Source organism: Parathielavia appendiculata, assembly GCF_033297405.1.
Source record: "Parathielavia appendiculata strain CBS 731.68 unplaced genomic scaffold N657scaffold_1, whole genome shotgun sequence".
Taxonomy (NCBI): Eukaryota; Fungi; Ascomycota; class Sordariomycetes; order Sordariales; family Chaetomiaceae; genus Parathielavia; species Parathielavia appendiculata.
In genome coordinates this window covers 861655-876996 of record NW_026944220.1, presented here as the reverse complement: position 1 = coordinate 876996, position 15342 = coordinate 861655, and the positions used below count along the sequence as shown (strand labels likewise).

The 15342-nt window shown below is 56.3% G+C and overlaps 6 protein-coding genes across 6 annotated transcripts; 4 read left to right on the top strand and 2 right to left on the bottom strand.

Annotated features, from left to right (window-relative positions):
• The first annotated feature begins 585 nt into the window (after positions 1-585).
• Positions 586-3813, top strand: N657DRAFT_685882 (uncharacterized protein). Its single transcript, XM_062796803.1, has 5 exons — positions 586-961; positions 1020-1114; positions 1182-1299; positions 1361-1459; positions 1514-3813. The coding sequence occupies exons 1-5, from the start codon at positions 788-790 to the stop codon at positions 3557-3559; spliced, it is 2532 nt and encodes an 843-aa protein (XP_062652092.1). The 5' UTR covers positions 586-787; the 3' UTR covers positions 3560-3813.
• Positions 3814-5030: 1217 nt separating this feature from the next.
• Positions 5031-6174, bottom strand: N657DRAFT_13880 (uncharacterized protein). The gene is made up of 2 exons (XM_062785921.1): positions 5227-6174; positions 5031-5069 (listed from the first exon to the last, which is right to left on the bottom strand). Exon 1 carries the CDS (start codon positions 5809-5811, stop codon positions 5269-5271), a length of 543 nt encoding a protein of 180 aa, XP_062652091.1. The 5' UTR covers positions 5812-6174; the 3' UTR covers positions 5031-5069; positions 5227-5268.
• Positions 6175-6604: 430 nt separating this feature from the next.
• N657DRAFT_585182 (uncharacterized protein) lies at positions 6605-8840 on the top strand (the record flags this gene model as incomplete). The annotated part of the gene is made up of 2 exons (XM_062789781.1): positions 6605-6799; positions 7021-8840. The coding sequence occupies 2 exons, from the start codon at positions 6605-6607 to the stop codon at positions 8458-8460; spliced, it is 1635 nt and encodes a 544-aa protein (XP_062652090.1). The 3' UTR covers positions 8461-8840.
• A 480-nt stretch (positions 8841-9320) lies between these two features.
• N657DRAFT_676122 (uncharacterized protein) lies at positions 9321-9813 on the top strand (the record flags this gene model as incomplete). The annotated part of the gene is made up of 2 exons (XM_062795873.1): positions 9321-9376; positions 9435-9813. 2 exons carry the CDS (start codon positions 9321-9323, stop codon positions 9811-9813), a joined length of 435 nt encoding a protein of 144 aa, XP_062652089.1.
• Positions 9814-10992: 1179 nt separating this feature from the next.
• Positions 10993-13707, top strand: N657DRAFT_652032 (uncharacterized protein; the record flags this gene model as incomplete). The annotated part of the gene is made up of 3 exons (XM_062794253.1): positions 10993-12048; positions 12104-12533; positions 12590-13707. The coding sequence occupies 3 exons, from the start codon at positions 10993-10995 to the stop codon at positions 13705-13707; spliced, it is 2604 nt and encodes an 867-aa protein (XP_062652088.1).
• A 345-nt stretch (positions 13708-14052) lies between these two features.
• N657DRAFT_629443 (uncharacterized protein) lies at positions 14053-14823 on the bottom strand (the record flags this gene model as incomplete). Its single annotated transcript, XM_062790886.1, has 1 exon — positions 14053-14823. One exon carries the CDS (start codon positions 14821-14823, stop codon positions 14053-14055), a length of 771 nt encoding a protein of 256 aa, XP_062652087.1.
• Positions 14824-15342: the final 519 nt, after the last annotated feature.

Sequence of the window (15342 nt, the reverse complement as noted above, 5' to 3'; positions counted from 1 at the left end):
CATGGAATATAAAAATGCAAATCAAGGAAAGAAGAGAATAGGGAAGATAAAACGACAAGTATAGAAAATAAAAGTAAGAAAGTAAGAGTAGAGAGAAGAGGAAGACAAAGGTAGACATTGAGAGGAAGGGGAAGAGGAAGGGGAAGAGGAAGAGGAAGAGGAAGAAAGAAAAGGTACGAATATAAGACGGTCAAGTGAAAGCAGATTAAAGTATATGGAGTAGATGCCCAGGTTCCGCGCTAACAAATAAACCAGGGTTGAACTGTACCTTGTTGTGTCGGAAGGAAGGTATGCTCTGGTCTTGTCGAAATCAATCGGAAAAGAAGGCAAACCATTCTAAGACTCGATGCAATCTGGAAGTTGGAAGCATGAATCACTCGACTTCAAACCGCTAACAAGCCCATAAGTCAACGATACAGGCAGGCTCTGGAGTCTTGTGCCAGGGGACAAGAGCCTTATGAGACATGTCGACGCGGGGTCCAGTCGCGTCGATGGCGCGCTGGAAGCACCTTGCGGACCCGCAATTCGGCTTGGCAAGCCTTGATCCAACGCGAACTGGCGCCGTCATCTTTCAAGATTCCTGTACCAGCAACCGGCTAACGCAGAAACGCTCACAACCCTTTCTCGTGTATCCTTCCACGTTCGTCTGGAGTTATCTGAGATTTTCCATGAGACCTTGTTCTTAGGCGAATCTTCATTAGTCGCCGCGCTCCTCAACTCGTTGTCGCATCTCCGCTGCACGCATCGCTAATTGACTCGAGCACTGACAAACGAACTCGACTCCAAGATGCCAACAGCTCGCAAGCGCTCCATACAGGAGCTGGGCTCCGATAACCCTACGAGGCAGGAGCAACCATCCATGCTGCACCGCATCCGGAACATGTGGCAGTTTGCCAATCTATACCAGTTCATCCTCCTCTTCGGACAAGCACTGAAGCTTGACGACAATCTGGACATTGAGGTGCGCTTACATCCCTTCTCTTTCAGGGGCCCTTTACTCACATCGCGATTGGTAACAGGATCTGGAAGCAGAATGCCTCAAGCCCGGGTCAATGGCACTCCAGGATATCGGCCTTGGTCTCCTGAAATTCCTGTCTTCACATCGCGGCTTAACGTACGTATCAACGGCGCATTGGTCCCGCGGTCCTCCCCTCAACCAACGCAGTACTTACTCCAGGTAGTCACGAGTTGTTCGACGAATATACAAGAAGGCAATTTCTCAGCAAAGCCCCAGAGAAGAATCCTTTCGGGACCCAGGAGACGCCGGTCGGGTTCGCGCATTTCGATATTTTTACCAAGGTATGCTTGCTACTGGGACCGTCGTCGCCAGGCATCCCACTAACGCGGACACCGCACGTAGATTCGGGTGCTACAGCAGATGACGCAGTTGATCATGATGAACCCGGAACGGCTGCGAGAGAGAACCGAAGAACAAAAGGATACAGACCAGACGAACTGGGTCGGTTCTGCTGTTTGCATTCTGAAGCGCGAGTTCCATGCTGACTTCTTGCAGCGCATCGAACCCTACGGATGGGATCGACATGATCGCACTTACTTCGTTCTCGACGACAATCGCTTATATCGCTTGACCGACGCTCCGCCGCCTGTCCCGAAACCTAAGAAGAATTCAAAAAAGGCTAGAGCTCCCCAACGGGCGAGCAAAAGGCGACGCATCTCGTCCGGCGAAGCAAGCGATGCCAAGGATGCGAACAACGAGGCTTCCGCTGCTGGTGTGTCGGCCGAACCAGAAGATGACGGGCTGGGGGGGATGAAATGGGAGTGTATCGCCGTCACCCTCGACGAAGTCCGGCAGTTCTTGGCGACAATTCAGAAATCCATAGATCCCAACGAAAAGACGCTCCGCGATCAGATCCAAGGCCACCTAGTGCCTATCCTAGAGAAGCAGGAAGAGTCCAGGAAACGAAAACAACTCCAGCGGGAAAAGGAGCTGCTCGCCCTGGAGAAAATGGCGCACGCGAAGAGGTCAAGCCGCCTTGCCAATAAAATGGAGCAGCAGAAGCTGGAGGAGCGCGCTCGGGAAGAGGAACGGAAGAGACGCGAGGAGGAAGCGGTGAGAAAAAAGGAGGAACAGCAGCGTCTCAGGATGGAGCGTGAAAGGGATACTCGGCTTATGTCGAGGGAACAGCGTCTCAAGGAACGTGAAGCTCGCCGTCGTCTCCATGAGGAGGAGCTTGCTCAGCTATCCGAGGACAGCAAGGGGCCGAACAGTGCCTCCGCCCGTATGTCAGAGCGTCGGCGGCTCGCCGAGATCGAAAGGAACAAGAAGGCTCTCCGAGAGCTCGAGGAGGAGGAAGAGGACTGGATCTTCGACTGTGTTTGCGGCGTTTACGGCCAGGTTGACGATGGAACACACAGCGTGGCCTGCGAGAGGTGCAATACATGGCAACACAGCAAATGCCTGGGCATCGACGAACACGAAGCCGAGCAGGAGGATTTTCACTTCATATGCACCTCCTGTCGCCGGCTTGAGGAGACGGCCAACGATCCGCGCCCTCGTATGATCAAACTCAAGCTGAACTGCCACCAGAACCCCGGGTCGTCTTCCGACGAACAAGCGGCAGAGGCCAGCTCGATTGCGACTGAGCAACCTCGCGCGAAACTAGTTGTTGAGCTTAAGTCACGGCCGCGACTAGTCTTGTGTGACGGTAAGGAGACATTGGTCCCTACACCCGCTGCTGTCGCGCATGAAGTATATGCTGGTGGATTGGGACGGAATCCCGCACCTGCCCAGCCGGCGCAAACACTTGGAAGCGTCTCAGTCAAGGCTCGAGAGCCTGAACCTAGACACAATCAGAGCTTACCCGTCGGTCAGGGGAACAATCCTTTTTCGTCCCCGCACCCGAATCTCTTGCCTCCCGATCAACAGAGTGTCAAATCTGGCGTCTCCCATCCTCCTTTCGGAAACGCCGCACCTCTCCCGGTTGCGGGTGACAACGACAAGACTAGATTGGTTGCCAAACCAGCCGTGTCGAGCGATCCTCTTTCAGCGTTGGCTGGAAGCGGGAGTGGCGCCGCCTCGCCATCAAAGCAACCACGCCGTCCCCCTTCCCCACCAACAAAGACATCCCCATCTGCCACGGCCGCCTCAAACGGGCTGGCACCACCCTCCGTGTCTGCGGAAAATAATAGAAGCAGCAGCATGACATCTTCGTCCTCGACGGCTTTGCCACCACATCTCACCCCAGCGCCATCGCGCGATGCCAGATCCGATCATGCCGCGTCCGGATCTTCGCCACTGCCGCCCCCTAACGGCGGCTTGTCTCCCACGAAGCACTCACCGCCCGTCTCCAGACCCCAACAGCAACAGCAACAGGTCAATGGGTGCGCCAACGGCTTCGGGACTCCTTCGCTGGGAGCTGCCCACTCGCCCTCGGCAGTCTTCCCACCTGTCGCTGCCTTGTCGCCCTCCCCACGGCCGCAGATTTTGACGCCTCCGGTCAAGCCTGCGGAGCCCGTCAGGGTCCCGCCGTCGCAGGGCCTGCAAACGCCCAAGCTTGTCCCGTCGAGTTCTCCGCGACTAGAGGCTCAGTCAAGTTAAATTTACCCGCCCACCATCGCAGATGATTGAACGAGTAATAAAGGCCTGAAATTTTTCGTCATGACTGGCCGGTTGGGCGCATTCGATTTCCTGCAGGAATGGCTTGGGAGCATAGGCCTCTGGCTTGGAGAAGGCGGTACTTGCGTTTGGGGTATCTCGGCATGTAACGAATAGAGTGCTGAACAGTTTTGCTTATTTGACCTGGCTGCGCCTGAATGAAAAAATGAAGCATCTGAGTGCAGTACGTTTTCTACAGCCATCCACACAACCTTCATCCATATTTTGGACCCCAGTGTCGACTTCAGGTGCGTTGAGAAGGCCTGCCTCTCGCAACGCAAACGCTCACGGTAGACCCAACAGCCAACCGGCTTGTCGACAGGTAGAGTACCCCGTGGACACAGTCCGCGGCAGCAAATTGGAAGCCGAGTAGCTCATCCGTCGCGCCAACCCAACAACAGCCCCATCATACGAACCATTCCCAAGCACTGTTGTGCTCCGCGGACAATATCCAGACATTCTCTCAAGACAACTGTCGCCTGCAGAACCACCCCGGATACGTGGCTGCCTCACCCACCAGGCAAAAGAGCCGACATTGCGCGGCTAGCTAGCGCCGAGAATGGAATATGACCGAGTGAGATGTCATAACCAGAAAGTGTTCGGCTCTTCAGACCCGAGAGATTGCACGAACAGGTGGCTCGAGCTTGAGACAGGGCATGAGCTGTTGAACATGTGGGCCGACGCCCACCTGAAGATGTGAAACAGAAACACTCTACGCCAGCAGAATGGCGGTAGAGGCTGCGATTGGCCCGGCAGGTCGGCAAGTCGCAGAATTCAAGGTTCTAGGGAGACAGGGCGCTCGCTGCAGACCGCCAGGTACGCGGCGCCGTTATCTCTCTGCGTGACTGGGAATAGCAAACCCGGTACCTGGGTAGGTAAAATGAAGACAGCGACAATCCCTCTGCACATATCCAATGGATATCCCACTTTGGTCAGATAATGTTGCTTGTAGCACAGCCATCCCTTTTTATCCTGCTAGGGAAACTTGCTATCCTTTGGGTGCTTGGAATTCCCTTTCTCTTGCAAACATAGCCAAAAGTAGCAAGCGCAGTCCAAGGAACGCCACGCAAGGGAGAAAATAGCAGCTCAAGGGTGCTGCAGCCATCACAACCAGATCCATCAACCCCTGTCCCTTGATGCCCAGATGCAGAGCTGCAAAGAGCCAGGAGCAACGGCGTCATTGGTTCCCTGTCCGGAATTAGGGTCCGCCGTTCTGTACAACTGAGGTTCAAACAGTCGCAGACTAATGCGGCTACCCGCAGCGGCTGGCAGAGCTGATTAGCCAACCACATGCAATTGGCATCGAACCTGCATGCACGATGCGGCTTGGGCATGGACAGAGGAAGGCAGGGCGAGAATGGCCCCGGATGACCAGCATCCACAAGCAAACTTGTCTAAGTGTGCTTCTGGCGAAGGGGCTCTGACCATGTCACCCGCACGTGGGCGTTGCCTCCTAGTCATGAGTTCAGCGTGGAAAGGCAAGAAAAAGGATGATAGCTCCCAACGTCAAGTTGGGTAGGCCGGTCAAAGAAGGGGAAAAGCCACCCTCGGCAGGTGCCGGGGTTGGCCATGGCCGGCAGCAAGACCGTTTCCGGGAAGTACCCACCCACATTCCAGTGAGGTTTGGGTACCTCGCACAATCATCATCAGCCTTACATTGCTCCCAAGGCCGTGTGTAACCCAAGGAAATCGACGAGTCCTGGTGCCTCTTCGAGAAGGGCCAGCAGCTCGGTTCCATGCGTGAACATGTGGAGCAGTAACCCAAACATGTTGACGCGCAGGGTATGTGAAGGCTGTATCGTGCTGTGGGTTTGCTGCAGAAGGGCCTCAGATATGCAGCCCGTGGGGTTAAGCATGCCTTTCATCCCTAGAACGACGGCTTGCTGCCTCTGGGAGGTGCACCTGCAGCCCCACGCAACAGCTTGAGGTCTCTTGAGCCCATCCGAACACGGATCGATTGCCAACAGGCGGTGCAAAGTGGGTTCCCCGGGACCGTGATCCAGACTCTTTGCACTGCTGACCCGGCCCGCTTCCGAATGCGTCAAACCACTCGGCTTGCACACCAGATGGCAACGGCATCTCCCACCAGCAGGCGTGTAATAAAGAGGATACAAAAACAAGGCACCGGCTCCCTTCCCCTTTCCCCAGATGCTTCGTGCATTTTGCCCGAGACAAAGCCCACCTGCCACGTTCATTGAGGTGGTATAGAGCAGAGACCATCCACCGGATGCCACTCTAGCGTCCGGTACCCTGTCATCGAAGGACTCAGAACAAAGGAAAGCGGATATTCACCGACACAACCGCTCCTCTGGAAAGGCAATATCGATTCCGCGAAGGACCGGGCTGCATATGAAAGTCCACCAAGAGTGGCCAAGGGAAAGACAACTCTTGCTGGTCGGAGTGAGGTGCGAAGGGGCCTCATTAAGGAGACTTGGACCCGCATGCTGGAGTTTTGAACATCAACTCCTTGAAAAGGGTTCGTACCGTCCATTGCGTTCCGCACACTTGGCCAGCCAAAACCCAGTCCCTCTTCTGACACCCACTAAGTGCACAGTTCCCAGCCAAGGAGACATCTGTTCAGCCATTCACACGAAGGACTGCTTCAAGAGCTGGCCTCACTGATCCCCTGCCTCTGCCCGACAACACGCCAAATCTTGGGCTCGCACTTGGTAGCTCGTTCACCGTTCAGGAACAACTTCGGCATCCGGAGCCCCCCGCGTCTGCCGTGAGCAGCGCACTTTTGCCCAGCTCATAACCCAAAATTGGCAGCAACATCTCTCCGCCGTTCGACTTCCATCCCAGAGTGACATCGTGACGCTGGCGTGTGGCAGCAACCCCCAGGGCTGAGCTCGAAATATATTTGAGCAGCAAACACCCCTGACCATCTTTCATCTGCACCTGTTCCCCAAGGCTGATTGACGATCATCGAATTGTCTCTTCGCGACTTCGCCTAACGCCTTTCGAAACAGCAATTCGGCGGAAGCTAGCATGGACCGCCACACGCCGACATCCCCGGGACCAACAAGAGTAGAGCCGCTGCCATCGGGATTCAACGAACTGTTGCAACATAACGCTTCCACCCTGCATCCTCGAGACACGATCGCCACCGAAGCGACGCAGACGCATTCGCAACCGGGATCGAGATACGGGACGCCGGGACCCCAACCACATCAGCCACAGGGAGTGGACGGGTCAATGGCGTACCAACAGCGCGGAGGTGCTGGCGAGCTTGTAGGCCAACATGGGTTGATTGTTCGGTCCAGCCCGCTAACACGTTTGCAGCGACGGTACCACCAGCAGGCCATGTACCCGCAGGAGAACAGTCCGTACGGTCCCATTCCAGAGGTGAGTTGCCAGATTGCCAGAAGACGAAGCAGCGCTTGTACTAACGCGAGGTGTTTGAGCCTCCTCAGCCGTACAGCACTCCGGCAACCTCGCCACCAACGCCCTCGCGGGGCTCGGACATGATGACAACCCGAAGCAGCAACGCGCGGGGAGAGATCGGCGCAAGGGTTCTTGGTGCCCAGAGCACGCGCATCACCAAGTCGACGCCCAAGCGGAAGAAAGAACGAGCCAAGCCGCCAAAGAACATGCCGGTGCTGGACAAGCCCATGAGCGAGCTGACCAAGAACTCTTCAATACCGATTGCCGACATCGAGACATATGTGAACCGATCGTGCGAGGTTCGGCGGCAGGAAATTGAGACCGGCAAGAACCCCGGAAGGGTCAAGAGACCCATGAACGCTTTCATGTTGTATCGGAAGGCCTATCAACAACGCGCCAAGGAGTGGGCGTCCCAGCACAACCACCAGATCGTGTCGCGAGTGTGCGGGCTGAGCTGGCCCCTGGAGCCGGAGCACATCCGGCAGCAATTCAAGGCATGGGCGGACCTGGAGCGCGACAACCACCAGAAAGCCCACCCCAACTACAAGTTCACCCCGTCGAAGCCGCATAAACCGCCGCCCAAGTTCGAGGCGGGCTATGACGACCGCAGCGACGGCTCCGACTTGGAGGACTATGACTGGTCCGGCAGAGCAGGTTCCCGGATACGGTCAACGACACACACACCCGGTGCCGACAGCGACTGTGGCCCAAGCCGCTCGGTATATGCGGCCGTCCACGCGCAGCAGCAGCAGCACCAGCTCACGGGAATGCATCCGATGGGCATGCTGCGGAACAATGCTCGATCGGCCGCTCTCGATGTCAACTCGGCAAAGACCATGGCGGCTGCGTACGACCGCCGGGACCACCTCATGGGACAATATTACGAGGCGCACTTCCGCAACCAGCAGCAGAGGCACTTGCACCACGGCGCGGTTGTTGAAGACTTTGTGCGCCGGACGCCGTCGCCGAGCCTGGCGTTCCAACAGCACAACGCCGGTCTGCACTCGCACTACGAGCTCCCGAACGTCACCCAGTACGCCCTCAAAGCCGAGCCGCCGACCCAGCACCAGCAGACCCTGCACTCCCAGCCATCGCAGCAGCACCACCACCAACAACAACACCATGCTCAGCAGTTTGAGCATCGCATCGACCCATCGCTCATGCCACAGGAAGACGTCCTGTTCGACGCGGGAACCAACTTCAACAACGCGATGGCGGGCATGTATGACGGCGGTCTGGGGGGGACGACGCAACATGGCTGGCAGACCGGAACCGGGCAGCATCTGGCCAACCCCGAGGCTGAGAGCCAATTCTCGCACGCCTTCGGCATGGGCCTCGACGAGACACTGTCTCTTGAGCAGCACACCCAGTTCCTGAGGGGCGCCGACGAATGGCAGATCGAGCCTCTCCCGGAGACGGCGCACTTCGACACGAGCTGGGTCGAGCCTAAGGCTGAGTGAGCTCTGAGGGCTGATCGAGAGAAGAAAAAACACGAGGAGAGGAAATGACGGTGGGGAAGGAGGTTACAGGCATGGGGGTGGTGGTGGGAGAGTATCTTGGCGCAGAAATGGCAGTAGATGATAACACTGTACCCAAATCAGTGCGTTTTTAAACATGCCTCAACTCGAGGGTTTCATTAGCAAAGGCGTTGGCGTTTGTGAAAGGACATCGGAGAGGTTTGGCTGGGATGTGGGTGAAGGATCCAGGCGGATTTCTGGACATGATCATCATTTTTGGGGAAAGGACTCTGGGAAGAAGATTGAAAATTGGGGATAGACCAACAGAGAAATTCTTAGCTTCGCGTCCATAATAGACAAACATCACTCAGCTTGTTTCTTTGTGCCGCTTGTCCTTGTCGCGTTGCCGCCTGCGGCTTGTATCGCTGTCAGCTTGTGTTTCCTCGAAGTATTAGACAATGCCTTTGTGCGGCAAACCACAGTGGACAGGTCTTTGTCGGCGTAATCCGTAAACGTGCCTTGCTTACAATGGCGAGATGAAAGACACCATTCAGAGTTTCGGGACCAGTCTGGATCGACAGATACCGCACACAATGGAAGAATCATGGAGACAGCGGCAAATGAAACGATGTTGACGTTCAAGGCAGGTACTTGTACGTGAATACCCGACCGAGGTAAATGAGGCAGTCTCTAACGAGGCGCTTTATGTTCATACCAGGATTATGCATTAAATAGACACAGCTCAAGATAGCTGAGATTTATCTAAGCGAGAGGGAAAGCCCCACAACAGCTCCCGGCCCTTCTGTATCGTCATGGTGAATTCCAGTTGCCCAGGAGACGCGCCATCAACCAGTTTGCACACAATGACGCTGCTTTCCAAGGCCATCACCGCTTTAGGCGGCCTTCTGCTTGGTCACGCGTAAGGATCCCAGTCCCGGCCATACAAAACAAGGTGATTGCTCTAACCAGCTCCGCAGCTGCTACTCGGCCCGGGAACACACTACGCTCCTGTCACTGCGTGCTGCCACCGCTGCCACGCTGACCTCATCGCCGACGGCTGCCGGATCCCTTCCTCTGGACATCATAATCGAAACCATCGTCTCCACTTTCATCATCCTCGTCGGGCTGGTCCTTGGAACCCGCCCTCTGCGCCCCATTGAGTGGCGTGTCTGGGCAGGCAAGATTGAGCGGGAAGGCGAGGAGGGCTTCACGGACAGCTCTGGCGCGGTAGACAAGGACTTTGTGGGCAATCCCTTCAGCCTGTTGGAGGCGAGGCCAAACTTTGTGGATATTCGGAAGCAGCGCAGGGACTTCTCCGAGTGGGTTCGAAAGGGGGATGCTCAACGAGCGCAGTGATAGCCTCACGTCCCAGGGTTCAATCAAGATGTGATGCCCCGGACCGCCCATACCTCAGTTGACGATGTGCAGTCCAGGTTGGCCATGGCTCTCCATTCCATCTTACCGTAAGTATTGAAGTTGAAGCCTGGATTGGGCAGCTGGTGCACCCTCACGGTCGCTCCTTCCGAATGTGGTCCCGCACCATCAGCCAGAGCCGGGCCTGCGTTGCCTGGTGAGATTGATACCCCGTCCTGACTGGCAAATTACTTTAACTCAACACCATAGATTCAGCGAGGTCGGGTATTGCCTCTAGTCTCGTGAATTCTTTCAGCATCACGAAGGCTTAGATTGAGCCGAGGGGAGCTCTGCCTTCCAGGCTCTCTGGCCGCCTGTACCCCTGCGCCTGACAGTTCGTTCTTTCATATTTTCTGACGGGTGGAGCTGTAGAAGCCGAATCACAGATTCACACGGCCGACCAACGGTAAGAAAGCCCTGTCATTCTCTGCATTTGGCTGACAGTTGTCGTTGGGATAGGACATTCTGCGCGTCGCGCGTCGGGCCAGCCATACCAAACAAGCAGCGGCCATGCCGACCCACGGCAGCACCCGCAGCGTCTACTCGACGGCATCCCATTTGCTGTCCCCTCGGAGTCTGGACGCGTCGTCATCACCAGCTCCGTCACTCTCACAGTCAGTCTCTTTACCGCGTACTGGAACGCCGCCGCCGCCTTCGAACCGGAGCTCTTCATCACTTTACCCGTCGACTCGGCTCTCAGATGATGCTCCCCTTCTTCCCACAGCCGCTTCTCCCCAGGTACCACATCGCCACAGGCCCCAGTTTAACAGCAACGCGTTCCGTCGCCGGGCCGGAACTCGACGTTCAAGCTCTCCAATAACCTCGCTGGCCCCCACGAGATACAACTACGGTGTTTCAAGCGTCGCTTTTACCCCTTCTGGTCTTTCGCGTTCTACACATCTGTCCTCCACCCCGTCTCTCTTGGCGAGAGAGGCCCGGGAGAGATCCGTCTCGCCATTCCCAAGAAGTCCATCACCATTCCTCCGATCTCTCTCCCGTACACCACTGCCAGCTGCCCACGCGAGGCTCGGAAACCTGGGACTGCCTGAGTGGGCGAACAACAATGCGGCGAATGAGCAATCCGCCAGCAGCCAGTGCCAGGACACGTTGAACGAGGTCATCATGACGGTAGATGTGGACAGAGACGGGAAGGTCGGCTGCGCTTACTACATTGCCATGGAGGAAACCTTGGTGCTGGAGGAAGACATCCCCATGGGCGACATCGAAGCTGTCGACACACTCATGCTCCACGTCCAACCAACCACGGTTATCATACCGAACCGTGCACCGGGCGCTCTCGTCGAGTTCCTCGAGCGAGACGCGCACCGCTACGATGACAGTGAAGGATCAAGCGAAGAGCAAGGGGCATACATCTTACGCCATGTCATCTCTGCGCAGTTTGATTACGAAGCTGCCAAGGAAGCGCTGGCAAGTATAGATGTCGGGCGGCCGATTCCCGACCCCATCCAAGTTCGGTCGCCGGAAGATAAGCCCGCGCAGTCCATTGGCTCTTCCGTTCACAATAAGCTCATGCGTCTTGCCGAGACCATCAACCTTGACAGTTGCCTGTCGGTCGGCTGTGCAGGCGCGATCATAACGGAGCTCGAACGACGCAGGGCTGCCGAGGAGCCATCATGGGAAGATGCCGGCGGCGTCGCGTTCCGATTGACGTCCATCAAGATGAACACGTCCGCCGGCACAATGCTCGTAAGCGCAGACACTTTGACATCCCTGCAGATTGTGCAGTCGGAACTGCACCCCAATCCCCAGAGACGTTCTTCGAATAACTCCGAACCCAAAGCAAAAGGGGCTCTCTCGATCACAGACCTTCTCCAGGCATTGGCGTCGAGCGCCCAGGGCAAAAGGAGGCTCCGTCAAATGCTTCTTCGTCCGAGTACTGACCTTGACGTGATCAAGGAGCGACACAGGTGTATTGCGGCTCTCCTTCATGCGGAGAACAGCGAGGTTGCACAGAAGATGCGGACGCTGTTGCGAAAACTTAAGAACACCAGAACACTGCTGCTCCACGTGAGAAAGGGAGTGGACCGGATCCGAGGCGAGTTAGCCATCCGCGTTGGAGACTGGAAGGCGTTGGTGAGATTTGCCATGGCGTCAGCACAATTGAAGCAAGCCACACACGCGCTGAGAGGAACTTCAGGTATTGAGATCTTTGCTAGGGTAGGTCCTCGTTTCAATACCTGCTACAGAGCCGCCGGGTTTCTAACGCAGACAGATATGCACCGAAATCGACGTGAAACGCTTCATGCATATCGGCGATGTCATCATGCGAACGATTGACTTCCAGCTCTCCAAGGAGAATGGCCGTACTGAGATCCATCTCGGGGCAAGCGAGTACTTGGATGGACTGAGACGAGAATTCGCAGATGTGTGTCAAGCGCTTCCAGAGGTAAAGGAGTCCGTGGTGCGAGAGGTTCCCCGCGAGGCGGCCCAATACCTCCAACACTGCACTGTCATGCCGCAGCTGGGCTTTCTGATTGCAGTCAAGTTGGATCCCGAGACAGGGGAAGGGGTATACCACGGTCAGAACCACCCCGATGGCCAGTGGATGATGTGTTTCACCAGCGGAGATATTGTGTACTACAAGAACCAGCTCATGCTTGATCTCGACTCTCAGTATGGCGATCTGCCCTCACGGATTGCCGGTGAGTTTGCCATTAATATGCCTGGTTGAGGTCCAACAACTAACCTAGGCTACCAGATGAGGAGATCGAAGTAATGATGGCGCTGGCAGCCGCGGTTCTGGAGCATGAGGATGCAATTCTCAGCGCGTCGGACCTCTTTGGGGAACTTGACAGCTTGCTTGCTCTCGCCTTGGCTGCCGAGAAGTACAACTGGACAGCTCCTACAATGACAACCTCGAACGTGATTGATATCGTCGGTGGACGCCATCCGCTTCAAGAACTTCTGGTCCCTTCGTTCATTCCAAATGAATGCGTTATGGCCGGAGGCTGCGGTGCCGGGCGCTTGGAAGAAGATAACGAGGCTCCCAAGAACGGCAACAAGGGGCCAGCTCCTTCTATGCTCATTCTGACCGGACCGAATAACTCAGGCAAGAGCGTCTACATGAGGCAGGTTGCTCTCATCGTGTACTTAGCACATACCGGCAGCCATGTGCCGGCTACCCGCGCGACCATCGGAGTTACGGACCGCATCCTCACGCGAATTGCGACGAGGGAGACTGTCGTCAATGATGAGAGCGCATTTCTGGTGGATCTGAAGCAAGCGGCCTTCTCGATGAACTTCGCGACACGACGGAGCTTGCTCCTGATTGATGAGTTTGGCAAAGGCACCACGGTTGAGAGTGGCTCGGCACTCTTTGCAGCTTATCTCACATACTTTTTGGACCTGGGCGTGGAAAAGCCCAAGGTTCTCGCCGGCACTCATTTCCACGAAGTCTTTGAGAAGGGCCTCATCCGGCCCGGGAAGGACGTCGCTTTTGCACACATGGATGTCCGTCTTGATCCAGAAGCTGAGGACCCGGAGGAGCAAGTCACGTTTCTTTTCCACCTTCTTCCGGGACGAGGGCCGTCAAGCTTGGGAGTGCTGTGTGCGGCAATCAACGGTGTGTCGAGCAGGGTTATCAGGAAGGCCGAAGCACTCGTGGCATTGCAGGACAGAAACGAGAGTCTCGTGGAGGCTTGCTCGGAGCTTTCTGAGGAAGACAAGCGGAGACTACGTCAGGCGGAACTTGTTGCTAGGAAGTTTCTGGAGCTGCAAGTCCCAAGCTCGAGCGGTGAACAAGGCGAGGGAAGCACGATCCGAGAGATGTTGCAAGCTGTGCTGAAAACAGAAGAGGTGGGCACGCCGAGCCCATGATGGCTGCCGGATGGGGCGCAATGCCCCGTTCAGGGAGTACATTTTGGTCATTTGCTGAGACTTAAATTTGCTCTCCAATCGATGTAGTGGGAAGCCCATACAGTGATGCAGGTTCCTGCCTTGCCTTCTTCTCAATACCACTAAACAATAAACATTCCTCGGTGGCCAGCCATCAAACATCGGGGTATCTGGGTGAGAAAACCAAGCAAACCGACGCCGCCTCATACACAGCATGGGTTCTTCGCCAAGCCAAGGCTCGATACATTGAACCCTCCTTCAATACATGCTGTACACATCCATCATACACCGTTGACATTGTCGGGCCTGCCTTTACCACCGATCGTGTCACCTCAGAGCCAGCAGACTGACGACAGTGAGTGGCAAGCCCAGAAGGGAAATGAGCGGCCGAATGGCCGATCCGGCAGAGCTGGAGCTTCCAAAGGGATTGGTATCGAACCCAGAGCCCGAATCCGGCGCGGATGACGAGGAGGAGGCGGCGGCACTCCGGGTGGCCGAAGTTGGCAGCGTGACCTGGGTGGTGGTCGGCGCGGCCGTGGTCTCGCCTGCCGCTGACGTCGATTGACCAGCATCCTGGTCAGAAGCCGATGTGCTGGTACTTGGTGGAGCGCTCTCCTCATCCTCCGTCGCCGCCGCGGTCGTCGTGGTGGCGGATGCCGATGAGGATGACAAAACCGCCTGCTTTGACGTGATGGTGGTTTTAGGCGGCGTAGTAGTCGATTGGGCTGCCGTCGTGGTCCTGGCTGTCGTGGAAGTGGGCAGCTTGGAGATGTAGCTGCTCGCCAGGCTCTCGGCAGCTGCTAGTTTGGAGCTGGGGATCTCGCGGTCGCTATCCTCGCAGGCCTCTGCTATCGGATCCAGAAAGGCACCCTCAACGTTGCGCAGGTCGGATTTGCAGTTGAAGAACAGGCACGAGATGACCGAGTCAAGCAGCAGGTTCCTGGCTCCCTTGCATATGGACTTTGCGCTGTCCGGTTCGTAGCCTGATGATTCGATGCAGTTGTCGACGCACGACGGGAAATCGAAGGATGCCCGGGCATGCGAGAACAGGAGAGACGCACCGGCGAGGGCAAGCCCCATGTGTCTGGTGAAAAGCATTGTCACCGTGCCAACAAGCGCGACGTCCTCGTCTCTGTCACAGGCGCCCGGCCAACCAGCGGGAGAATCGTGCCCGTGAATGGTTTGCCTTGGGCGAGTTTGTAAACAGCGAAGAATCGTGCCCGTGAATGGTTTGCCTTGGGCGAGGTTGGAAGGGGTTTATCAGCCGCGAGCCAGAGAGGGAGCCGCGGAAGCGGCATGATCAGGGGATCACCATAGGAATACCTAACTCGATGGCTCAGGTGCCTCAACTCTCCCTCCCGCGTTTCCCGAGGCCGAGTTCCCGGGCCCCATCCTGTGATAGAGCGCGGTGCTTGCTGTGGTGCTGTTCACGTTGACAACTGCAACCCTTGTCATTTGAGAATGGCCCCTGTGCTAGCATTCTGAAACAGCATCGACCGGGGTATGAAGCCACCGGCAAGGTCCTTTCATCAACTTTAATCCCCGCGCTCTGTTGGCGGTTCGATTCTGTAGCAGTCCCGATATGATGGGTACGAAGGGGCTACAAACAGGAGGCAT

What these genes read in the sequence shown, in the direction of transcription:
- N657DRAFT_13880 (XM_062785921.1), bottom strand. Translation starts at nt 5,811, where the DNA reads ATGAACGTGGCAGGTGGGCTTTGTCTCGGGCAAAATGCACGAAGCATC.
- N657DRAFT_685882 (XM_062796803.1), top strand. Translation starts at nt 788, where the DNA reads ATGCCAACAGCTCGCAAGCGCTCCATACAGGAGCTGGGCTCCGATAAC. An exon ending in ACGACAATCTGGACATTGAG is followed by an intron (nt 962 to 1,019) that starts GTGCGCTTACAT and finishes GATTGGTAACAG; the next exon opens with GATCTGGAAGCAGAATGCCT. An exon ending in ATTTCGATATTTTTACCAAG is followed by an intron (nt 1,300 to 1,360) that starts GTATGCTTGCTA and finishes CACCGCACGTAG; the next exon opens with ATTCGGGTGCTACAGCAGAT.